The sequence below is a fragment of the Oenanthe melanoleuca genome, chromosome 28, assembly GCF_029582105.1.
Source record: "Oenanthe melanoleuca isolate GR-GAL-2019-014 chromosome 28, OMel1.0, whole genome shotgun sequence".
Lineage (NCBI taxonomy): Eukaryota > Metazoa > Chordata > Aves > Passeriformes > Muscicapidae > Oenanthe > Oenanthe melanoleuca.
The window spans coordinates 3,603,640-3,627,372 of NC_079361.1; the positions used below are offsets into that span (position 1 = coordinate 3,603,640).

At 65.9% G+C, this 23,733-nt stretch overlaps 4 protein-coding genes and 2 long non-coding RNA genes across 10 annotated transcripts; 1 reads left to right on the forward strand and 5 right to left on the reverse strand.

Annotated features, from left to right (window-relative positions):
* Positions 1-140: 140 nt before the first annotated feature.
* On the reverse strand, positions 141-2,617 carry C28H19orf25 (chromosome 28 C19orf25 homolog). Of its 5 annotated transcripts, none has more exons than XM_056512989.1 (3): positions 2,513-2,617; positions 1,831-2,004; positions 141-1,076 (listed from the first exon to the last, which is right to left on the reverse strand). In XM_056512989.1, exons 2-3 carry the CDS (start codon positions 1,976-1,978, stop codon positions 904-906), a joined length of 321 nt encoding a protein of 106 aa, XP_056368964.1. In that variant the 5' UTR covers positions 1,979-2,004; positions 2,513-2,617; the 3' UTR covers positions 141-903. The 5 variants fall into 5 exon arrangements, with proteins under 5 accessions (XP_056368964.1, XP_056368967.1, XP_056368965.1 ...); XM_056512992.1 differs by having other exon boundaries at positions 2,529-2,606; XM_056512990.1 differs by having other exon boundaries at positions 2,521-2,604.
* Positions 2,618-2,671: 54 nt separating this feature from the next.
* Positions 2,672-7,101, reverse strand: REEP6 (receptor accessory protein 6). Its single transcript, XM_056512987.1, has 5 exons — positions 6,823-7,101; positions 4,682-4,775; positions 4,294-4,432; positions 3,971-4,139; positions 2,672-3,294 (listed from the first exon to the last, which is right to left on the reverse strand). The coding sequence occupies exons 1-5, from the start codon at positions 6,935-6,937 to the stop codon at positions 3,245-3,247; spliced, it is 567 nt and encodes a 188-aa protein (XP_056368962.1). The 5' UTR covers positions 6,938-7,101; the 3' UTR covers positions 2,672-3,244.
* A 91-nt stretch (positions 7,102-7,192) lies between these two features.
* PCSK4 (proprotein convertase subtilisin/kexin type 4) lies at positions 7,193-13,611 on the forward strand. Its single transcript, XM_056512892.1, has 15 exons — positions 7,193-7,425; positions 7,808-7,912; positions 7,992-8,087; positions 8,739-8,867; positions 9,749-9,825; positions 9,931-10,019; positions 10,460-10,632; positions 10,707-10,919; positions 11,317-11,417; positions 11,653-11,756; positions 11,862-11,979; positions 12,272-12,442; positions 12,615-12,739; positions 12,948-13,067; positions 13,140-13,611. Exons 1-15 carry the CDS (start codon positions 7,228-7,230, stop codon positions 13,526-13,528), a joined length of 2,208 nt encoding a protein of 735 aa, XP_056368867.1. The 5' UTR covers positions 7,193-7,227; the 3' UTR covers positions 13,529-13,611.
* Positions 13,612-14,221: 610 nt separating this feature from the next.
* Positions 14,222-14,870, reverse strand: LOC130264591 (uncharacterized). The gene is made up of 3 exons (XR_008842487.1): positions 14,744-14,870; positions 14,570-14,665; positions 14,222-14,489 (listed from the first exon to the last, which is right to left on the reverse strand). It is a non-coding gene; the product is annotated as an uncharacterized LOC130264591 (long non-coding RNA).
* A 77-nt stretch (positions 14,871-14,947) lies between these two features.
* LOC130264590 (uncharacterized) lies at positions 14,948-15,619 on the reverse strand. Its single transcript, XR_008842486.1, has 4 exons — positions 15,551-15,619; positions 15,388-15,480; positions 15,105-15,167; positions 14,948-15,028 (listed from the first exon to the last, which is right to left on the reverse strand). It is a non-coding gene; the product is annotated as an uncharacterized LOC130264590 (long non-coding RNA).
* A 1,544-nt stretch (positions 15,620-17,163) lies between these two features.
* On the reverse strand, positions 17,164-23,604 carry ADAMTSL5 (ADAMTS like 5; the record flags this gene model as incomplete). The annotated part of the gene is made up of 12 exons (XM_056512363.1): positions 17,164-17,661; positions 19,291-19,362; positions 19,660-19,891; positions 19,981-20,144; positions 20,735-20,818; positions 21,241-21,364; positions 21,450-21,577; positions 21,664-21,772; positions 21,848-21,908; positions 22,171-22,310; positions 22,392-22,452; positions 23,243-23,604. Coding segments are annotated over 12 exons (1,851 nt in total), but the record flags the coding sequence as incomplete, so codon positions are not given.
* Positions 23,605-23,733: the final 129 nt, after the last annotated feature.

Here is a 23,733-nt window from a genome sequence, read left to right on the forward strand (position 1 = left end):
GCAGGAAGGGGAAGCAGCACCCACAAGGTGACACCTGTGAGGGTGGGAAACGCCCACGGCCCCTCCAGCGCTCGGTTTGCAGACAGAAAGTGTCACCTTCAGCTCCCAAAAACGGGCATGTGTGAGATTGATGACAGCCCACAGCGCCGGGTGACCCATTCCCACCACCTTTATTAGTTTTTCACACCACGCGGCCGTGCTGGCCCCCACCCAGCCCTCCCGGTGGTCCCTCAGCGCGGCCCCTTGGGCGGGACCCGCCTGGCCCCGCGGCCTGGGCGGGACCTCAGGCTGGCCAGGAGCCGCTGGAAGAAAAACTCGTTCTGATATTCCAGCGCGACGAGGTGCTGCAGGAACCGGGGCACCTCGGCTTTGGTCACCCCCACGCACACCGGGACCACCTTGGGGTCGCGCTGGTGGATATTGCGGAACAGGTTCCACTGGGACACGCGCTGGCACCACCGGTCACGCACGGACTTGGCCGAGAGGAGCACGATGGCCACTCGGCTGGCCTCGATGGCCTCCACGGCCGACAGGATGACGGATGTCCCGGCCACTCGGTCCTGGTGCTCGGTGAAACCCCGAAATCCCTCCTCCCTCAGGCGCTCGGCGATGCGGGAGGCGACGTGGTCATCCTCGGGCAAGTACCAGAGGGAAAAGTCGTAGGGAGCAGAGGAGGTGTCACCCACGGAGGACATGGCAGCCGGCTCAGGGGCAGAGCGAGGGGTGCGAGTCTTGGTTCCAGCACCAGGAAGGTGCCCCCGCGCCGGCCCGGCAGATCCCAGCGCTCCCTGGGGAAAGGATGGGATGCCACAGTCCTGGCAAACCCGGATCCTCCCGGTGCAAACGGTTTGGGGAAGGCGAAACCACGGCGTGGGGTGTCCCGAGGGCGCCCACCGCGACTCCTCAGAACGCTTTCTGCCTCATCTCGGCGATGCCGCGGTCCAGCTCCTCCCCGACCCTCTGCAGCTCCCGGCGCCGCTCCCGCAGCCGCTCCCGGGATTGCTGCAGCCGCTGGTTCATCCCCACGTAGGAGCGGATCTGCCGGTACAGCTCCTCGGCCGCGGGCTCGGGGCAGCCTGGCGGGCACAGCTGGGGCTCAGCGGGGCTGGGGGGTCCCCACGCTCCCCCCTGTGTCGGGTTGATGTGGCCAGAAATGTGAATTCTGTCCCATCTGTTAACCCAGCTGGGGCAGTGCCCCTGATCTCCTGGCACACATTATCTGCTCATGGGCCATCTTTAAACCAGCTGGGCAATCATCTTTATCTTCCCACAGCCCATCCTCCCTCCAGGAGATATCTCCTGTTCATGGCCAGTGAGTCCCAGGGCATGACTGATAAAATTCCATCATCCCATGGGAGATGCTCCAGCCAGGGGAGGAGCCAAGCCTTTCCTACCCAGAGAAAAACTGAGATTTTGGACAGCAAGTGGATTCCAGAGGAAAGCCAGACCTTTCCACATCATCCCTGGAGCTTCAGAGGAAACTGCACCTTCTCCAGGAGCACTGCTCCAGCTGAACCACATCTGCCCCTGCAGGAGGATGCAGCCACCATTGAATGGGACTGTGCCAACACCCTGACTGACTGACGGGTGTCAGCTTGGATTCTGACTCTGGCAGGGTTGGGATTGTAACACTGCATTTCTATTTTAATTTTCCTAGTCAAGAACTGTTATTCCTAATTCCCACATCTTTGCCTGAGAGCCTCTTAATTTCAAAATCATAATTTGGAGGAAGGGGGTTTACATTCTCCATTTCAATGAGAATCTCCTGCCTTTATTGGCAGACACCTGTCCTTCACACCAGGACAGCTCTTCTCCCCGGTGCGGGCTCACCTGGAGCGGGGCCGTGCTCCTGGGGGGGCTCGGCGGGGAGCACGAACACGGGGTCGGTGGGGAGCGCGCCCTGCACGTCGGCCAGGATCTGCTCCACGCTGGGGGGCTCAGGGCGGGTGGGCAGCACCCGCTTGGCCTTGGAGCTCATCCCGGGGGACGCTCATGTGGCAGCGGCTGGGGAGGGGGGGAGGGTGAGTGCGCTGGACAGACAGACAGACAGACAAACACCCCCTCTTTTCTATTCCCCACCCCAGGACGGATAGACCCCCTGTGCTGCCCTTTGGACAGACAGACGGACCCCCCGCAGCAGGCAGAGCCCCCTCACTGTCCCCCCGGATGGACAAACAGAACCAGCCCCGCACCTTCCCCCCCGGACAGACAGACAGACAGACAGACACCTGCCCCCTCCCCCAATTAGACACACAGATCCCCTGTGCTGCCCCCCTACCCCCACACTGACTCCCTTCCCCCCATACTGACAGGCTCCCCACCTCTTCCGCCCTTTGGACGGACAGACAGACGGACAGACTCCTCCTTGCCCCTACCCCTGCCGCTGGACGGACAGACAGACAGAGCCCCACCCCCGCACAGATAAACCGGCTCCGTCCGCCCCCTGGACACACAGACAGAGCCCCTGACCCCCCCCGGCGGACAGACCGACCCCCCGGTACGGCAGACAGACCGACAGACCGACAGACCGACACCGCCGTCCCGGCCACCGTCCTGCCGCGCTTCCGCCGCGCCCCCGGACACGTCATCGCGATAACCCCGCCCCCTCCCCAAAGGCTCCGCCCCCCAACGCTCTTAAAGGCGCCGCGCGGTGTCACGGAACAGGCGGCGCTTGGGGGGCACCGGCGTTTATTGGGGAAGGGGGGAACAACAGACTTGGACTGGAGAAACTGGGGATCCCGGTCGGTACGGCCTGGGCTGGCCGGTACCGTGAGCAGGGCCATGGTGTCGGTACCGGGAGCACGGTGCCGGTACCGTGAACAGCGCCATGGTGCCGGTACCGGGAGCACGGTGCCGGTACCGTGAACAGCGCCATGGTGCCGGAGCACTGGGAGCCGGGACCGTGAACAGCGCCATGGTGTCGGTACCGGGAGCTCGGTGCCGGTACCGTGAGCAGGGCCATGGTGTCAGTACCGGGAGCACTGGGAGCCGATACCGTGAACAGCGCCGTGGTGCCGGAGCACTGGGAGCCGGTACCAGCGTCTGTATGGAGGACTTCGGTGCCAGAACGGAGGATGCCGGTACCAGTACCGGGAGCATGGTTCCGGTACCGGCGTCTCTAGTGCCAGAACGGGGTTGCCTGTACCAGTACTGGGAGCGTGGTGCCTGTACTGGAGCCGCTGGTGCCGGTACTTGTCCCGGTACCGGGGCTGTATTGCCGGTACCAGAGGCCCCGATGCTCCTTTTACTTCGCCTTCTGCAGGAACTCCGCCAGGTTCATGGCTGGTTTGACGCCTGCGGGGACACGGGTGGCGTTAGTGGCCGTCCCCGGGCAGTGCCGGTGTCCTGCAGCAGTGACCCGGCCCCGCGCCACTGTCCCGTTCCCTCCCTGTCCCGCTGAGCACGGGGATGACAGCCAGCCCTGCCCTCCCCGCCCCGGGGGGCTCCGGAGGGGAGCCCAAATCGGCAGCAGCGCATGGACACACGGACGGACACACGGATAGACACACGGATGGGATCTGGCTACTGAGAAGCGGGAGGGAAGCGCCTGCTCTACCCACGCCGCGGGAGAAGGGGCCGGGTGTGCGGGAGCCGCGCCGGTGCCGGCGGGAGCAGAGCGGTTCGGGCGGTGCCACGGCGGACACCAGACCCGGCGGGCGCCCGGCACGGCCCGGCACGGCACGGCCGGGGGGCAGCGGGAGCCGCGGCTCGTTACATACGGGCAGGCTGGGCTGCGGGGCCACCTCGGCCGAGAGCCGCGCTCTGCTGTTGGCCAGAGTCCGCAGGACTGCACCGTGCAGCGCAGAGAGGAGAGACAGGTTAGAGAGAGGGGACCGTGCCTGTCCCGGGGCTGCTGTCCCGGGGCACGGAGAAATCATCACTCACTGCTAACTAAACCGAGCTGCCCGCTCCCCTGCGCTGGGAAAACCGGGACACGGAGCGGGATGGAGGGATGGGGGAGCCGAGTCACCTTCTCGGGTGACAGTGGAGGCGGCGTCCAGGGCCTTGGCGCCGATGTCACCCATCATGCTGTCCACGGCGCTGTGGTGCTTGAGGAAGAAGGGCCGGATGACGTTGTGGTAGATGACCTGGGAGCCGTTCCAGGGCACTGGGGCCATGCACCACACCAGGAACACGCACTGCGGGGACAGCACGGGCTCAGCTGCTCCAGCTCCAGCAGCAGCGCCCAAGGCTGGGGCTCACTGGAGGTGGCAGGGTCTGAGCTGGGTGCCGCTCCTGGTCAGAGCCCACCACGCTCAGCTCCTCCCTGTTCAGCCCTGGCACAGCCTTTACCTTCCCGACGTAGTAGAAGGGGAACCAGTAGAGGAAAAGGTCGGAGAAGAACTCGGCGACGCTGAAGACGCCGTACACCACCCAGTACGTGAGCCACATGGTGTCATCCTCCTTGTTGTTGCTCTCGATGGCTTTGATGCTGCAGCAGGACAGGGGAAGGAAGGAAGGACACGGCTGCTGCAGTGCTGGGACGGGCTCCACCTTCCCAAACCCTCCAAACCCTCCAAACCCTGGAGGGAACCTGCCCGCTGCCTGCTCTGGGCTGGCACAATCCCAGCGTTTCCAGGAAGGTCTCAAGAGCTTCCCAGCCATGATTGCCTCTTCACTGAGCAGGGAGACCCTCAGCGAAGGGCGGGGAACGCTCTCCAGGTGCGGGACAGGTACTTACGAGACGTAGGCGGGGTAGACGAAGCCGATGATGTTGCAGAGCAGGGAAGCGCCGTAGCCGAACATGAGGTAGAGCCCCAGGAAAGCCACGGAACCTGCGGGGGACAGGGGACGCTGCGGTGCCTGCTGTCACCGGGGGAGACCCGGTGGGGGATTCTCATCCCAGAGCGGGTTAACGACCACCCCCAATTAATTCCAGGACGGCGATGTAACGAGGCACGTGGCAGTCTCTCCCGAGGGACCCGTGACCTGCTCTTGTCACCGTGCGTCCCCTCCCCTGGCTCGGACGGGACTTTAGCACCCCAATCTCGCAGCACTTTCGCTCCTGGAGCGGAGCCAGAGCGGCAGGAGCCAGAGACGCTGACAACACACCCATGGTCCAAAGTCAAGGCTCCGCTCTCCTCCCCCGGAGGCGCTCGGCATTCCCAGACCTCCCGCTCAAGGACGAGCTCTGCTCCCGGATCAGGCGCCCGGGATCGCGGCTCCTCCCGCAGGCGCTCCCCGCGGCCGAGCAGCCGCCGGCAAAGCAAGGGTTGGCTCCCCTGGGAGCTGCAATCCAATCCCGCTTCCCTGCTACTCAATTAGATCGTTAAATTAAATGTGAGCCGCGGGGTTTGGTGGCCTGGAGTCTGCCCAGAGCCCGGACGCTCGCAGGAGGCTGGGAGAGAGGAGCGTGGGGAAGGTGGGACAGGGAGATTTTGGGATGGAAACCACGATGCAAAGCCTCGCTCACAGCAGGGCAGGAAAACCTCAGAGATACACGGGATAAAGCATTTTGTCCTGCCCAGCAGCTTCTCCTCAGCACTGGAACAAACTCCTCCACCAGCAGCAAGGAAGCTGGGAATTAACCTGTCTCCGCTGGTGAATTAAAGTCCTTGTTCGGGCTTGGAGGGAGGATTATCCCAGCTCTGCTCGCTGCAGCATTCCTGGGCTGAGCTCCGGCCCCGATCCGGGGCACCCACAGCTCCGGGTCTTTCCTGGGAGACGGGCAGGAGCAACGTGGCTTTGGAGCAATCCCAAACCTCCCTCCAAGGAGGGCAACAGGTCCAGGCAGTGCTGGGTTTCATTCCCCAAGAGCCTTAGAAGGGATTTTGCAGGGTTTTAACCCCCAGAGAAATTTATGTAACAGCAAAAACCCAGGGAAAGGCTTTGCTGAGGGAGCAGTTGGAGGTGGTGCTGCCCAGGGGTTGCTCCAAACACCAGCCCATGGGTTCAAACTCAAATTCGGGATTGCTCCAGAGCCAGGGGAGGGAGAAATCGGGAATTTTTAGCTCAGCAACAGCTTCTCCTTTCCAGGACAGGGATCCAGAATGCAGAACCACCACTTCTTGGTGCGTCCACTCTCGTTCTACCCCAAAAGTTCATCACTGATCAAACCCCCGGGATTGTTTTGCTCAGAAGACGCCTGAGTGGCACCACATCCAAACACAACCTGCACCTGCTCCTTCATGGGCACTGCTCCCCTCAGAGCGGGAACACCAGCCCTGCTGCAGGTGAGGGAAATCACACCTGGGGGCCAAAGGCCTGGAGGGACACAGGAGTCAGGGAAGCCCCGATTGCCACCCCCTCCCGGGAGGTTTGATATGAAATCTCAAACTGGAGCACATGGGCGAGGCCGGTTGGAGTTGGCAGAGAGGGCACAGGGCCGAGGGTCAGAGGAGAGGGGGCACGGCGTGCCAGGAGGAGGATCCCTGGGGAGAATCCGGCTGGTTCCTCATTAATGAACAACAGGGATCCGGTTAGAGGCCGGATTCCCTCGGTCCCACCAGTGGGACATAGGGATGAGCTCCCATCCCCAGCGCCCCCTCTGACCCACCGCGGTTTGGGGGCTCACCCAGAACGGAGACCCCGCTCTGGCAGCGCCGAGGGTCTCTCTGACACCTCTGACACTCGGACCCTGCGAGCTTCGGGATTTCGGGGTTCTGTGCCTGCAGAAGGCGAGCGCAGTGCGGTGACAGCGGCGTCACCCCCGGAACCCCCAGTCCCCTCCCAGCACCCCCAAACCAGGGCAGCCCTGCCTGCCCTCCCCGTGCCCCGTGCTGAGCCCAGAGCCACGGCGAGCAGCTGCCAGGGCCCCTCAGGGTACGGGGGAGAAGGGGACAGACCCGGGGAACCGGGGAGGCCCCGCGGTACCGGTCGCACCTGAGGCCAGGTAGAGCCGTTGGACGCCGGTACGGGCTTCCAGCTGAGCCAGCAGATCACCGATGGGGCCAGGACTGTAGAGGAAGCGCTCCAGGCGCTGCTGCACGGAGCCCATGGCGGCGGTGGCGATGATGAAGGTGCAGAAGCAGCGGCGGCGGCCCCGGAGCGGCCCCGGACCGACCCCGCGCCCCGGTCAGTGCGGCCGCGGGGGGCGTGGCCAATGCCAAAAGGGGCGGTGCTACACAGAGGGGCGTGGCCAATAAAAAGCAGGGGCGGGATTAACACTGAGGCGGAGCCAATGAGAATGCGGGGCGGGGATCACGGCGAGCCAATCAGACGAGGCCGTGCGGAGGGGCGGGGCCGACGCCGTTGCCATGGCTACGCGCGCAGCGGCGGCGCGGCCTCATGGCGGCTCGGCCCAGGCCCGGCCCGGCGCTGTCGCTGTTCCCGGTGCTGTTCGCGCTGCTCCTGGTGGCCGCCACCGCTCCTCCGGGCCCCGCCAAGCCCCGCGTCTACCTGAGCAGCTGGGCCGTGCGGGTGGCGGCGGGGCTGAGGGACGCCCGGGCCCTGGCCCGCCGGCACGGGCTGCTCTACCTGGGCCAGGTAGTTGGGCCCAGCCCACCCCGTGTGCCCCTGGCCCGACCTTCTTGCTCTTGTTTGTCCCCTTCACCTGTCCCATGGGCAGGGACATCTCACATCAGAGCAGGTTGCTCCAAGCCCTGTCCAACCTGGCCTCAAACGCTTCCTGGGAATCTGGGAATCCTGTGCCAGTGTCCCCCCACCCTCCGAGCGAATGGTCTGTGAGCATGCAGGGCTGAGTGAGAGGCACACACGCCCTCCCCAGGACTCCATTCTGTCTCCAAGTGCCACTTTCTGCTGGCCCTGCACCACTGCTCACCTTAAATCCACCATTCTGACCTCCACAGCCCACACTGGGGCTCTGGTGTCCCCTAGAAAAGCTCCCAGCAGCTCTTTGTGCCCGCAGGTGATGGAGGGAGAGCCCTTCTACCACTTCAGCCACCGCGGCACCCGGCAGAGAGCGCTGAGCAGGCACTGGGGGTGGCACATGCGGCTCAGCAGGGACCCCCAGGTAGGGAGGGGGGCACGGGGAGCCGGGGCACAGCTGTGGGCAGGCACTGCCTGGCACCCACAGCGCTGCCCCCGCCCAGGTCCAGTGGTTTGAGCAGCAGACGCTGAAGAGGCGCTCGAGGAGAGGCGCCAGCGTGGTGCCCACGGATCCCTGGTTCCCCAAGCAGTGGTACATGGTGAGATTGGGCTGTTCCCCTCCTAATCCTCCCCCAGATCACAGGAGGAAGGGATCACAGTGGGCACAGTGTCACCTCCCTGCTCAGCACCAGCCCAGAGCACAGGGATTGTGTCTGGATTGTTCTGGGATGTCCCCAGGGAGGGAGGCTGTTGGAGTCAGTGAGTCAGGGGTCTCTCTGAGTTCTTCAGAGAGGAATCAGAGTGCAGGGATTGAATTAAAACTTCCACAGCCTCTCTGGTCAGGGCACTGCACACTAAAGAAATTCTTCCTCCTGTGCAGAATTCCTGGGATCAGTCCCTGTCCATTCCTCTGGTGCCATTGCTGGGCCCTGCCCTGACACAGGGGCACCCAGGGATGGCTGAACACCCTCAGCTCCCTCAGCTTTTCTTTGTCAGAGATGCTCCAACCCCTTCCTCAATTTGTGACCCTCCACTGGACCCACTCCAGGAGCTTCACATCCTGAGGAGCCCAGAGCTGGACACAGCACCCCAGAAATGCCTCCCAGGGCTGAGCAGAGGGGCAGGATCCCTCCCTGACCCCTGGCAATGCCCTTCCCAGACATAAACCCAGCTAATGCCGGCAGTGATGAGGCAGCAGGAGCCCTCCAAGGTGACCCCGGGCTGCCCATCAAATTTAATCTGTTTTCCAGAACAACGACATCCATCCCGACCTGAACATCCTCACGGCCTGGAGCAGAGGCTACACGGGGCTGGGGGTGGTGCTGACTGTCCTGGATGATGGGCTGGAGAAGGATCATCCCGACCTGGCTGCCAACTATGTAACTATGGGGGGGTTCAGGGACCAGCTCCTTCAGGGATGGGGGGGTCAGTGCCTTCATCCCACCCCTGGCTGTGCAGGGGGAGCTCAGCCTCTCCAGGGCTGCATCCAAGGTTTGGAGCCTCCCGCAGTGAAATCTCACACTGAGGAAATGTTAGAACTTGTACACGCACCAGAGTCCCTGGAATAGGTGTAATTACAGCAAGCTGCAAAGCCAGTAAGGCTGGTAAACACTGCTGTGCTCCACGGGGAGGGAAAGGCAATCCTGGCTGTTTGTAACGCTGCTGTTTCCGTGGGTTGTGGCTCCTCTCTCCCAGGTGGAACAGGGTGAAGCTGTGCTGCTTTCACCCCCTTCTGCAGAACCCCAGAGCCACCGAGGGTCGATAAGGGGCTTCAGGGTCATCCAGTCCAAGCTGTCCCTGACCCCCACCTTGTCACCAGCCCAAAGCACCGAGTGCCACCTCCAGGGATTCCTTGGACACCTCCAGGGGTGGCCACTCCAAACCTCCCTGGGCAGCCCCTTTCAGTGCCTGACCACCTTTTCCATGAGGAAATTCCTGCTGGTGTCCCGCTGGCACAGCCTGAGGCTGTTCCCTCTTGTCCTATTGTCCCCTGGGAGTCGAGCCTGACCTCCCCCAGCCATCCCCTGCTGTCAGGGAGTTGTGCAGAGCCAAAAGATCCCCCCTGCTCCTCCTCTCCTCCAGCCTGAGCCCCTTCCCTTGCTCCATTCCCTCTCGGGACCGTGTTTAGCTGCAGCTCCCAGCGCTGCTGGGCACGAAGGGGCCCCGCTGTCCCCTCGGGCTGGGTGCCAGGCGCCTGTGCCGAGCTGTCACAGCCCTGCCCGAGCCCTTTGGCTCACGCCCCTGCCTCGCTCTGTAACAGGACCCGCTGGCAAGTTACGACTTCAACAGCAACGACCCCGATCCGCAGCCCCGATACGGCGACGGCGACAACAACTGGTGGGTTCTGCCCAGCTCCCCACACTGGGGGGGGGTTCATCTCTTGGGGGGATGGGGCTGGTCCAGGCCCCCCCACCCCTCACAGGGTCACTCTGTCCCCCCCAGGCATGGCACACGCTGTGCAGGGGAAGTGGCAGCTGTGGCCAACAATGGGATCTGTGGTGCAGGGGTTGCCTACAACGCCAGAATCGGAGGTGAGATGTTGGTCCTGTGGGAGGGAAGGTGGAAATGAGCTCCAGCTCGCTGGGGGAATGCAGGAGCCAGGTGGGGCTGCTCTGGGTTTTAGGGGTGTCCCGGGTGCTGCAGTGTCACCCCACACCAGGCTGGGGTTTAGTGATCAGCCCAACAACCAGCAGGGCAGGCTCAGGCTCTGCTGTGGAACTGAGGGCGGCAAAAGGGGTTAAAAGCCGGGAGCAGTCCCTGGGCTTAATTACAGGAGGCTTAACGAGGAGCTTTGGGAAGCAGCTCATGGGCACAGACCCGCTGGGGCCTGATCTCCTTAGGGCAGGGTCATGTGAAAGGTGTGGGGGGGGTCAGGGGGCCTGGCCAGGTGTCCCCAGGCCCTTCCCTGGGTGTGGCACGTGCGTGGCTCCTGTCCCCTGGGTGTCACCGTGCCCACTCCTGCCTGCCCCAGGTGTGCGGATGCTGGACGGGTCCATCATGGACATAGTGGAGGCTCAGGCCCTGAGCCTGCAGCCCCAGTACATCCACATCTACAGCGCCAGCTGGGGCCCTGAGGACGATGGCAAGACGGTGGATGGGCCAGGAGTGCTGGCCCAGGCTGCTTTCCACAGAGGGGTCGTTGAAGTAAGCCCAGCCCTGTCCTCGGGGACCACAAGGACACAGGGACACCCTGCTCACCCCCCTCTGCTCTTCAACAGGGACGGGGCGGGCTCGGCTCCATCTTCATCTGGGCCTCAGGCAACGGTGGCACCAACTATGACAATTGTAACTGCGATGGCTACACCAACAGCATCTACACCGTGTCGGTGGGCAGCGTGCTGGGGGATGGGCAGCGGCCCCGCTACAGCGAGAGCTGCCCCGCCATCCTCACCACCACCTACAGCAGCAGGACCACCAGCAAGGTGCAGATTGTGAGTGTCACAGCAGCACTGGGGCAGTCACAGACCCCAGCAAGGTGCAGATTGTGAGTGTCACAGCAGCCCTGCTGGGGCAGTCACAGACCCCAGCAAGGTGCAGATTGTGAGTGTCACAACAGCCCTGGGGCAGTCACAGACCCCAGCAAGGTGCAGATTGTGAGTGTCACAGCAGCCCTGGGGCAGACACAGACCCCAGCAAGGTGCAGATTGTGAGTGTCACAACAGCCCTGCTGGGGCAGACACAGACCCCAGCATGGGCTGGGCTGGTCCCAGTCCTCCTGAGCTTGGTGTCTGTGTAGAGCACAAAGGACTCAAAAGGAGAATTTGCTGAAGGTCCCCAGCTCCAGGCAGCTCTTTTGGAAGCAGTGCTGAGACCCCTCTGTCCCCCCAGGTGACCACGGACCTGCACCACCGCTGCACAGACAAACACACCGGCACCTCCGCCTCGGCCCCGCTGGCCGCGGGCATGGTGGCCCTGGCACTGGAGGCCAAGTAGGTGACACTGAGGGACACGACCCAGGGATGAGAAAGGGGAGGGTTGGTGTGCAGAGCTTCCCCCAGGCCCAGCAGAGAGCAGGAGGGTTGTCCTCTGGAGCTCCTTGCTCCCATTTTGGCACTGAAGATGGTTGTGGGGGGGGAATCAGTTGCTCTACCCGTCCCAGAAGAGCCAAATCTCCCCTTCAAAAACCAACCCAGACCTCTGTCCTCACATGCCCCTTGCTTCCAGCCCAGCCCTGACCTGGCGTGACCTGCAGCACCTCATCATCCGAGCCTCCAAACCCGCCCACCTGCAGGCAGAGGACTGGGCTGAGAATGGCGTGGGGCGCAGGGGTGAGTGCAGGGCTCAGCCCCTCCAACACCTTCCCGCAGCCCCCCCTGCCCTGGTGGCACCCAGGGGCTCACAGGTGCCTCTCCTGGGTGACACCTTTGTCCCAGTGAGCCACTACTACGGCTACGGGCTGCTGGACGCGGGGCTGCTGGTGCAGGCGGCCACCACCTGGGCAGGGACTCAGCCCCAGCAGAAGTGCTCAGTCAAGGCCATTCAGGTCCCCAGGTAAGGGGCAGTGACCCCAGGCCCAGCCTCCCATGGGCTGGTGGGTTCTGCCCAGCTCCCCACACTGGGGGGGGTTCATCTCCAGGGGGGCTGGTCCCCCACCCCTCACAGGGTCACTCTGTCCCCCCAGACATGGGACACACTGTGCAGGGGAAGTGGCAGCTGTGGCCACCACAAGCACAGGGACCCAAGAAGTGCTGCACAGGGTCTGCTGTGCTTGGAGGCCACAGGGGAGGGCAGGCTGCCCATGGCAGGGGAGGGAATGCCCTCACCTGCAGCTTGTCCTCCACAGGGACATCGGCTCCAGCCTCACCATCTCCACGGATGTCTCCTCCTGCTCCAAGAGCATTCGCTCCCTGGAGCACGTCCAGGTGCAGCTGTCCCTGAGCTACAGCCGCAGGGGGGACCTGGTGGTGGCTCTGAGCAGCCCCATGGGGACCACGTCCACGCTGGTGACAGTGCGGTAAGGACGGGGGTGAGCACTGGGGCTCCCAAAAAGGGACTCACTGGGCCCCTCCTGGACCTCTGCCACGTGGGAATGTCCCCTCAGAGCAAGCACAGGGTGACCCTGCAGGTCACATCCTGCCCCTCCAGGCCCCTGGGCTGGCACTCCCAGCTCTGCTCTCCTCCTCCAGCCCCTATGACACCAGCCAGGATGGCTACCAGGACTGGACCTTCATGTCCACACACTTCTGGGATGAGAATCCCAAGGGCATCTGGACCCTCCGGCTGGAGAACAGGGGTGATGACAGCAACACAGGTGGGTGTGAACCCCATTTTCCCTGGGGTCACCCTGTGCTTGGTCATTCTTCCTTCCCCCACTTGCACAGGCCAGTTGTTGGCTTCTCCTTTTCCACAGGACCCTGTGGTGGCTTTGGGGTGTCACTGGGCCAGGAGCAGGACACAACCCCAAAGCTTCCATCCCCATATCCCTTCACCTGGCAGCCCCCTGTCCCTCCTGTCCCCAGGCCAGCTGACCAGCTTCACCCTGCACCTGCATGGCACAGAGGAGGACATGCCAGCCAGGCGCTCTGCAGCCACCACCACCGACGAGTGCCTCAGGAGGGACGAGCAGGGAGCCTGCGAGGGTGAGTGAGTTTTGGGGGGGCAGTGACAACTCTCAGCTCCCCAGGGTCTCACCCCAGCCTCTCTCTCCACAGACTGTGGCAGCTCCCTGTACACCCACCACGGCTCCTGCCTGTCCTACTGCCCCCCACACTTCTACGGCCAAGCCCGGAGTGCCACCCCTAGGGACACTGCCCGTGTCTGTGCCAGCTGCCACCCCTCCTGCTACACCTGCCAGGGCGACTCCGCCAACAACTGCACGTCCTGCCCCTCGGGCCGCACCTTCGAGGACATCTCGCACAGCTGCCAGCAGCCGGCAGAGAGCTCCCCCAGCCGCCTGGGGCTGCGCAGGGACATCGTGGCTGTCACTGTCCTGGTCTGCAGCAGCCTGGTGCTGGCAGGGGTGTTGTACCCCACCTACCGCAGGGTCCTTCGCGCTGGGAAAGGACCCCCGTGCTGTCCCCACTCCGGGAGGACAGAGTGACAGCAGCCCGGGCTGTGGGGACAGCCCGGGACAGAGCTGGGATCGTGCCTGGCTTCCCAAATAAACCCCGTTGTTTCCTTTCCAGCCGCCCTCCCCGAGGGTGATTCCCCTTCCCGGCAGCGCCTGGGATGGTCCCACCCGTGTCCAGCTGTGCGGGGGGACAGCGGTGGCGGCTCCTCCCACAGCCCTGGGGACGGCGACATTCCCAGAGAGGGGCCGGGAGCCCTGTGCCCTTTCCCAGGCGCGCAGGGACGGGATGTGACATGTCCCCAAACAGCTGCGCCCGTGTGGCCGCGGCAGGAGCTCGGCCACGAGCCCGTGTGGCCTCCAGCAGAGGCCACCCCAGACCACCTCCAAAGTCCCCAATTCTCCTTCACCAGCAGCTTTAGGCTTAAAACAGAGGTCCCAGGGTGGCTGCAGCCCCGACCCTTCTGTCCCACGGGGACTGGCAGAGGCACAGTGGCACCGGGCAGGGATGGGACAGGGGGAGCTGCCAGCTGGGGCCCTCCCGGGGACACCAGCCCGCTGCCAGGACCCTGCACTGCCCCAGGACACCGGGGAGGGGGCCTGTGTCCCCCCCTTTGCTTGGCTGTGCCATCCCCAGCACAGTGTTGTTTGCTCAGCTGAAGAGTTTTAGGAATTAAGGCAGAGCCAGACTTTTCTCCAAGCTTATAATGACCCGTGAAAACCTTGGCTGGACCTTACAGAGCAGGGAGAGGGGATGGAGCTTTGTCCCCAAAGGCAGGGGCTCTCCTTGTGGGGATGAGCTGGGTTCCCTGAAAACACCAAGGGAGATTCCTGGGACAAACACCCAGCCCAGTTCCACAGGATGAGGCGCTGGATGTCCCCAGCAAAGCTCCCCCAGAGGTTTTCCCCCTTCCTGCTCCTCCAGGCTGGCCTAACCCTCAGTAGGCGGCTGGCAGGGCTGGAACTGCCGCTGGATCTCGGGGCGCACGTCCTCCTGCACGGGGAGAGAGGGGGGTAGGGGAGGGCTGTGCCCGGAGCTCCTGTCCCCTCCCTGTCCCCTCCCCCGTGTCCTACCTCCTGGCCCAGCTGGCGCAGCGCTGGGATGAGGCGCAGCAGCTCCTCATCCTCGGGGTCCCCAGACCACGGTGGCACCGAGATCCAGTTGGCAGCCTGGGGGGGACAAGGGGAGGGTTGGATCCTGCACACCCACGGTGCTGCCAGGGACTGGGACTCCCAAATTCCCCGTACCTGGGCAGGGAAGCCCTGCATGGTGTGGTCCAGGGCCACTGTCTTGGCCAGGTCCCTGCCCAGGCGGGTCAGGTCCTTCCAGTAGCAGCCCTGGGAGCAGACACAGTCGGACTGGGAGAGGCAGTGCCTGGCGGGGAGACAGAGCCGTGGGGACACTGCCCTGGCACACAGGGGGTCCCCAGCAGGGCACTGCCAGCACCATCACCTGATCAGCTTCTTCTTGGGGTCCAGCACCTCCAGGAGCTTCTTGGCATAGTCCTTCTTGGCAGTGGTGTAGATGAAGATCTGGCAGAGAGAGGGGGAAGGTCACCACTCAAGTCCCCCCAGGGTCACCCCACAGATCCCCTCAGGGCTCTGGTACCTCATAGGTCTTGGAAAGGCTCTCCAAAAACTCCTGCACGTGTGGACGCAGCTTCACGTGGACCTGGGAGGGAACAGCATCTTGGAAAGGTGGCAGCACCCCCATGTCACACCAAGGTGACCCCAAGGAGGGGATCAGTGCCCTCAGCACCGGGATTTCAGAGCCCCTTCAAGGGACATTGGTACAGAGGCCACAGGGGGTGGCAGTGTAGAGCCACAACAATCACGGCCCCAAATCACAGCTCCCCCAGCCCCAAAACCCACCGTCCCAACCTGGCACCCACCTCGTAGGAACTCGCCTGGAAGCCCATGGTGAAGGTGGCCGTGGCGTCCTGCCGCCCGTGGGCGAGCAGGGAGGAGTAGAGCAGGGTCCCATCCTGGGGACAGGGAACAGGCTCAGCCCCCAGCCCCAGGCGCTGCAGAGCCCCCCCGGCCCCCCCAGCTCACCAGCTCCAGGACCAGCGTGTGCTGCAGCTTGCACCGGATCTTCTTGGGACCGTCCCTCCCCGGGGTCAGCACCCCAGGGCTCGGCCTGTGGGGGCAGGGCAGAGGGTCAGGGGGGCTGCTGGACCCCCCACACCGTATCGGGGGGCTATGGGATACTCACAGGCTTGGAGCCACGGGGACGACAGGAGACAGATGCTCAAACTTGGAGAGCCCCGAGAAAAAGGAGCCCTCGGGGCAGGGCAGTGGTGGGGGGCTCGCACGGTCTGTGGGGCAGGGAGGGGGGTCCTGTCAGCACAGCCCCCACAGGGCAGCCCCCCCTGCCCCACGCAGGGATCCCCCCGGGCAGGGACGCGCTCACCGCTCTCCCCGGGGCTGGGAGGGGCTGGCGCGGGGCCGGGACCATCCTCGGGTCCCCGCCGGACCAGCCGCCCCTTCCCGGGGGTGGTGGGGGAGCCGGGGACCCGCGCCCACCCCCGCGGGACACTCTGCTCCTCTCTCTGCCGGCTCTTGGCACCACCTCGAGCCGCAGCCCTCGGGGTCGAGGGCTCCTGCTCATCCCTGGAGGGTTTCTTCGTGCGCGGAGTGCCCCCCAAACCTGCCATGGCTGAGAGCGTACCCCAAACCCCCCCGGCAGCCCCAAACGAGCCGTGGGGTGGCGGTGGGAGGGAACATTTTTATAGGGTGGAGGCGCCTTTCCAGCCCCGGAGCACCTGGAATCACTCAGAGTTTACCGGGACCAGCTGGGGATCGGTTCTGGGCTCCCCAGCCGGCCCAGGGCTCATCTCTGGTGCCACCCCGTGTGACAAGGACCCTCCCGGGCTGGCAGCTGCCACTCGGGCCACCCCAGGACCATCGGGACCCCAATTTGGGGACAATCCCCAGTCTCAGCTTCCCTTGGCACCAGCTCCAAACCCACCCTAAGGCAGCCCCGAGCTGGCGAAGCCCCCCGGGGGTGCCCCAGCGCCCCCCTGTCCCCACAGGGGCCCCGCGGTGGCCGCCACCAGCCCGAGGGTTGGGTTACGGGCGGGGGGAGGCTCTGGCACGGGGGGGACACGCTCGGCTCCGCCGGAAGGGAGATAAGCGAGAGGTCCCCGACCCCGGCAGGAGCGGCTGGCGCGCGGCCATGGGGACAGCGACACCGGGGGGGGGCGGGGGGAGCTCCTGGGGCTCGGCGCGGGGACACGGAGGGGACCCCGGGACCATGGGGACACGGAGGAGACCCCCTGAAGTGGGGGGACACACAGGAGACCTTCGGAAGTGAGGGGACACAGGGGACCCCCTGCTCATGGGGACACAGAGGGGATCCCCGGACCATGGGGACACGGAGGGGACCCCCTGAAGTCGGGGGACACAGAGGGGACCCCCTGTCCATGGGAACAAAGAGTAGACCCCCTAAATTGGGGGGACATGGAGGAGACCCCCTGCTCATAGCGACACAGAGGGGACCCCCAGCCCACGGGGACATAGAGGGGACACCCTGAGGAATGGGGACACAGAGGGGACCCCCTAAAGTGGGAGAACACAGAGAGAAACCCCTGCAGTGAGGGGACACAGAGGAAACCCCCTAAATTGGGGTGGGGGGGGCTTCGCCAGCCAGCAACAGACACGCAGCGAGAGAGGGGATAAACAATTTATTTTCTGCAAAAATAATAAATTACCACCCCCCTCCACCCCCCGCTGCCGCGCGGACCCCAAGGACGGCGAGATGGGCGGGGGTCCCTTGCGGGGAGGGGGCACGGGAAGGGTTCGGTGCCCGGCAGGAGCACCCGGTTCACCCTGGGGGTCCCAAACTGGGGCTCAGGGTGGCCGGGGGTGCGGGCAGTGCCGGGCCGCCTCCCGCACCAGCCGCTCCTCGCGGGGCGTCCAGGGCCGGGCGTAGCCGCCGTCCTGCAGCAGGATGCGGTTCAAGGTGTGCTCGTGGTTCACGTGGCGCCGAGCCATCAGCAGGTACTCGCCGCCCTGGCGCAGCGCGGGGCAGCCGCAGGTGCTGGGCACCCACAGGTACTCGCGGGACACCAGCGGGAAGCGCTGCCGGTACCGCGCCGCCACCTCCACCTCGTAGCGCGTCTCCTGCCCCACCACGGAGCGCGCCAGGATCCGCCCGTGGAACACTGCGGGGTGAGGAAGGGGCGCCCTGAGCCCCCTCCTGTCCCTGGGATCGCACTGAGCCCTTTCCCATCCCTGGCATCGCCTCTGGCGTCGCCACAAGTCTCTTCCTATTCCCAGCATCGCCCTGAGCCGCCTCGTGTCACCAGCACCAGCCTGAGCTCCTTCCTGTCCCAGCAGCACTCTGAGCCCCTTCCCGTCCCTGACACCATCCCTGGCATCACCCTGAGCACAATCCCACCCCCTGGAATCACCCTGAGCACAATCCCACCCTGACACCACCCCTGGCATCACCCTGAGCACAATCCCACCCTGACACCATCCCTGGAATCACCCTGAGCAAGATCCCACCCCCTGGAATCACCCTGAGCACAATCCCACCCCCTGGAATCACTCTGAGCACAATCCCACCCTGACAGCACCCCTGGAATCACCCTGAGCACAATCCCACCCCTGGCATCACCCTGAGCACAATCCCACCCCCTGGAATCACCCTGAGCACAATCCCACCCTGACACCATCCCTGGCATTACCCTGAGCACAATCCCACCCTGACACCACCCCTGGCATCACCCTGAGCACAATCCCACCCCCTGGAATCACCCTGAGCACAATCCCATCCCTGACACCATCTCTGGCATCACCCTGAGCAAGATCCCACCCTTGGAATCACTCTGAGCACAATCCCACCCTGACACCATCCCTGGCATCACCCTGAGCACAATCCCACCCTGACACCACCCCTGGCATCACCCTGAGCACAATCCCACCCTGACACCACCCCTGGCATCACCCTGAGCACAATCCCACCCTGACACCATCCCTGGCATCACCCTGAGCACAATCCCACCCCCTGGAATCACTCTGAGCACAATCCCACCCTGACACCATCCCTGGCATCACCCTGAGCACAATCCCACCCCCTGGAATCACCCTGAGCACAATCCCATCCCTGACACCACCCCTGGAATCACTCTGAGCCACTTCCCATCCCTGGAATCACCCTGAGCACAATCCCACCCCTGACATCACCCTAAGCCCTTTCACACCTCCAGCATTGTTCTGGCATCACCCCGAGCCCTTTCCATCACCAACATCATCCCAAATCCCTTCCCATCACTGACACCCTCCCTGGCATCATTCTGAGCACAATCCCACCCCTGGCATTGTCCTGGCAGTGCCCTGAGACCCTTCCCATCACCAGTATCAGCCCCTTCCCGTCCCTGACATGGCCTCTGGCACCACCCTGAGCATATTCCTGTCCTTGACATTGTCCTGACATCACCCTGAGCCCTTTCACACCCCCGGCATCGCCCCTGGCATCACCCCAAGCCCCTTCCTGTCACCGACATCAGCCCCAGCCCCTTCCTGTCCCAGCAGCATTTCCCACCCCTGGCATCGCCCCTGGCATCACCCCAAGCCCCTTCCCGCTCCTCTCACCACCCCTGGCATCATCCTGAGGGCCCTTTCATCTCCGGCATTGCTTCTGAGCATCACCCTGAGCACATTCCCGTCCTCAGCACCGCCCCGGTACCACCCTGGGCTCCTTCCCGCTCCTGGATTGTGCCTGGCAGTGTCCTCAGCCCTGTCCCACCCCCGGCCGCCCCCCGAGCCCCCCGAGCGCCGGCGCTCACCGAAGTCGCTCTGGCAGAAGTGCCGGATGCGCTGGGAGCGCCCCTTGGCCGGGCGGCACCTCCCGCAGCGCCCTGCGGGGATAAAGCTGCCGCAATTTAGGGGGCAGAGGGGACTCCTGACCCCAAAAACCCCCCTCGTGCAACTTTGGGAGGGGAGGCTGCTGGTCCAGACCCCAGAGAAAGGTTCCTGAGAGCCCTAGCGAGGGTTTTTAGGGTCTCCATCTTATTGCTCCCCCTGAGCAGCCCAGGACGCTCCCAGCAGGGGCGTGGGGGCTGTGGAGACCCCCGAGGGGGTACCGGTGGGGATCCCCGAGAAGGAAATACCGGTGGGGACTCCCGAGGAGGTACCGGGGGACCCCGAGGAGGTACCTGCGGCAGCCCCGTCCTGGTTCCGGCCCTCGGGGCTCCTCGGCGGCGGCTCCGTGGCAAAACCCCCGGGCTTTGGGGCCGGGATGAGCGGGGGCTCCGGGGGCGGGGGGCTGCCGGCTCCCCGGGGCTGGGGCTGCCGCAGGGGGCTCGTGTCACCGCGGCCGAGCTGCGGGTGCCCTCGGGGCAGCCAGAACTGGTACTCGATGCCGGGGTTGGGCTCCTGCAGCAGCACCTGGGGTCGGGGGGAGACACGGGCGGGGCTGGAGGAGCGGTGGGAGCCGGGGGGTGGCTGTCCCCGCCTCGGGGTCCCCCTGCCATCACCATCACGTGCAGCTCCTCGAGGGTGGGTCCGGCCGCCTCCAGGCTCTCGGTGCCGTCGGGGGCCCGGCTGTAGGTCAGCACGGTGCCCGCGGCCTCGTAGGGCCCCGGCCAGGCGATGGCCCAGTCCCCGTTGAGGACGAAGCGCCCGTCACTCGCCATCAGCGCTGCGGGAGGGAGCGGCTCCGGCAATTCCAGCCCCCGCGGCCCCCGGGACCCCCGGCCGCTCCCCACCGGAGGCCTCTCCCGGCGCGGGAGGGCAGCGTGGGCCGGGGAGCCGCGCTCGGGGCTCCGGGAATCTGCGTTCCTGTAGGATCTTGGCTTCGGGCCCGAGCCGCAGCCGAGCGCTGGTGTGCAAAGCCAGCCCCGAGCCCCCAAATCCCGGCCGGGATGGGGGAAGGGGCTCCAGCTGCATGGGAAAGGGGACGGGGGATGGGGATGGAGGTCCCTGTCCTGGTGCTGCAGGGGCTGCTCTGGCCCCGATCCAGCTCAGCCCTTCCCAAAACGCGGCCGCGGCCTCTGGAAAATTGCCCCGAGCGCTTGCGAGTTCACTGACCCCGCGATGCTCAAAACAGCATCCGAGGGAGGGAGCGGCACGGCACGACATGGGACAAACACGGGACAAACAGCACGGCGTGACACGGCCACCCTGCCCTGCCCTGCCCTGCCCTGCCCTGCCCGCACACACGGCTGGCACCAGCCCGGCCCAGCTGGGATGGACTGGGACCGACTGGGACGGAGGCAGCTCACGTCCTACCCAGGTAGTTGCGGCTCTTGTCCGTCACCTTGATGTGGGTGGCCCCAGCCGGGATCTTGGTGACATTCACATATCCCAAATATCCTGTGGGGTGGAGCAGAGTCAGGGCAGAGCCTGGGCAGGGCCCGGGGGACACCGCGGGGGGACAGAGAGGGAGGGGACGGGGCACGGAGGGGACCCGGCTCTGGGGCATTAACCCAGCTGGGCCCAACGTGCTGGGACATCAGGGACATGGGGACACAGGGGACATAACAGACCCCCTTACCCCAGGAGTGACCCCTCTGCAGTGGGTTAAATCCCCCCAAGTGAAGGGGCCGCTCCATGTCCCCGTCCCTGTGTTTTGGGGACAGGGAGGGATCAGCGACAACGGCCCTCGGGATGGGGGAGATGGGGAGGAGATGGGACAACAGGGGACCCAGGTGACACCAGGATGGGGACAGGAGGACAGGGGAGCCAAGAGCCAAAGCATTCACCCATGGAGGGGGCCGGGGCAATGGTTCATTCACCGGAGGAGGGGTCCGAGCCCTGGAACAGCCGGTGCACCAGGACACACGAGCCGTGGCCGCTGCCGCAGTGGCCGCAGGCGTCGGGGCGAGAGCCCGAGCCCAGGATCCCGTCACAGCCCACGCTCTGTGGGGAGCCCAGACACCCCCTCCTCAGTGTGGGGGGTTTGGGTCTGGGGGTTCTGGGGGTTCTGGGGGGTCCTGGCACCCACCAGGCAGCGCCCGCCGACGCACAGGTCCGGGGAGCCGGGGCTGCAGCGGGTGCCGTCCAGCACCCGGCCGAAGCTGTAGTAGAAGTTGTGTCCCTCGGCCAGGCAGTTGAGGTCGCAGAGGTTTGGGGCTGCCAGAGCAGGGTGGGCAGGGATCGGGGTGATGCCAGGGACAGCCGTGAGCCCCCGGTGATGCCATCACCACCCCGGGACTCACCTCCGTGGAAGGGCACCCAGCGGTAGCGGGCGGAGGAGCCCAGCACGGGCCGGTTGTCGTACAGGGAGCACTGCATGGCCCGGAAGGGCACGGAGCCGCTGGGGCAGCCCTGCGGGAGCAGCGGGATGGAGCCCGGGGGTCACCGTGGGGGCTGGGGACAGCCCGCGGGCGCCGCGCTGCTCACCTGGAGCTGGCAGAGCCGGTACTGCCGCGGGTCCCCCGTGCACGGCAGCTCCCCGCTGGTCCTGCGGTGACAGTGACAGCGGTGTCCCCACAGGGACCCCCCAGCGCCGCGGCCAGGATGCCACCACAGCGCTGGGAGTGACACACTGGGGACCCCGATGTCCCCTGGGAGCTGCACCCCAGGGTGGAGGCAGCAGGCTCTGGGTGGTGCTAAGGGCTCAGGGGGACACGAGGCGGTGGCAAGGCTGTGCCGTGGGATTTGGGTGCCACTCGGGAGCTGCCGTGGGCCTGGGGACACTCTGTGCCGCTCTGTCCCCCACTCACCGCAGGCACCTCCGGCTGCGCAGGGCGACGCCGTCCCCACAGGAGCTGGAGCAGGAGCTCCAGGGTCCCCAGGACCCCCAGGTCCCCCGGGGCTGGGCTGGGGGCTCGGGGACCCTCGCTGGTGTCCCCAGGGCTGGGTCCTGCTTGAGGAAGGTGGCGGTCAGCGCTGGGGGTGGGGTGAAGGAGTCTGGGGGTGCCACCGTGTGCCCCCAGCCCCTCACCTGTGCCGTGCCCACCAGGCTGAGCCAGGCCAGCAGCAGCAGCCGCCACGGCCGCCAGGACCTGCGGAGCAGAGAGCCCTGAGCCCCAGGGACAGGGGGGGTGACACTGGCGTGTCCCCCAGCCCAGCATCGCCACCGAGGCGGGGACACCGCCGAGCCCCACCGGGGACCACGGCGAGGGGACGGGGTGGGGTGGGGGCAACCCCAGACCCACCGCGAGGGTCTCCAGGGAGGGGATGTGGGGTCTGGTGCCACCAGCGGGGGAGGCGGGTGGGTGACACCGGGGGGGTGACACCGGGAGGTGACACCGGTGGGTGACACCGTGTCCCCACCACGCGCCCACCCAGCCCCGGCCCCGCCGCCCCCAGGGCCCCGCGGCGGGCGCCGGGCCGGGATCGCTGCCTGCCGGGGCAGGACCAGACCTGCACGCCGGGGCTCCGCGGCGCTCCCCGATCCGGATCCGGCCCCGCCATGGGGCCAGCAGGGTGGGGGGCAGCGGGGGGCCCCCCACGCCCCATCCTGCAGCACCCCAAAGCGCCCGGCTCGGGGGTGTGGGAGGTGCCGGGGGAGGTGCGGGGGGTGCCCCGTGTCGGGGAATCCCCGGCCCAGCCGGTTCCGTCCCTCCGCGCAGCTCCCGCGGCTACCGGGGGGTCTCGGGTGGCCACCGGCAGCCCCCGGTTGTGGGTCCCCAAGCAGGACACGGGAAGGGCCGGGGGGTCGCGCTGCCGCCGCTCCGGGAGGGTGTTGGGAACATCCGGACCCCTCCGAGGTGCCTCAGTTTCCCCGCAGGAGCTGCGGGGGTGCGGGGCGGGGGGGCTCCGCGAGGGTTAAAGCAGAAATCAGGAGCTTACCCAGCGCCGTGGGGATCCCCGCGGGGGTCCCAGCCGCCCCCACGGCCCCCCCCCGGCCATGCCGCCCCTCGTCCCGGCGGCTCAGTCCCGGCTCGGCGTCCCGGCGGCGGCGAGCGGGGGGGGACCCGGGGCGAGCGGGCATCGCCTGCGCAGCTCCGGGGGGGCCGGGCGAGGCTTCCCCCCCCCCCGCCACACACACACACCCTCCCCGTTCGCCTCCCGTCCCTCCCCGCCGCGTTATTAATATCCAGCCCCAAAGGTGCGCCCAGCCCTCCCCGGCCGCCCGTTAACCCTTGGGAGCCCGGAGCTCCGGAGAGCGGGGGGGGGTTGGTGGCGTTTTGGGGGGGTGCGGGTGCTGCAAAGCAACATCAGCGCCCCCCCGGGACCCCCTCAGCCCCAGCGGCGGAGGGGAAGAGGCACAGGGACCCCCCCGGCACCGCCGTATCCCGATCCGGGACCCCCCGGTGCTGGGCGTCCCGAGGGACGGGACC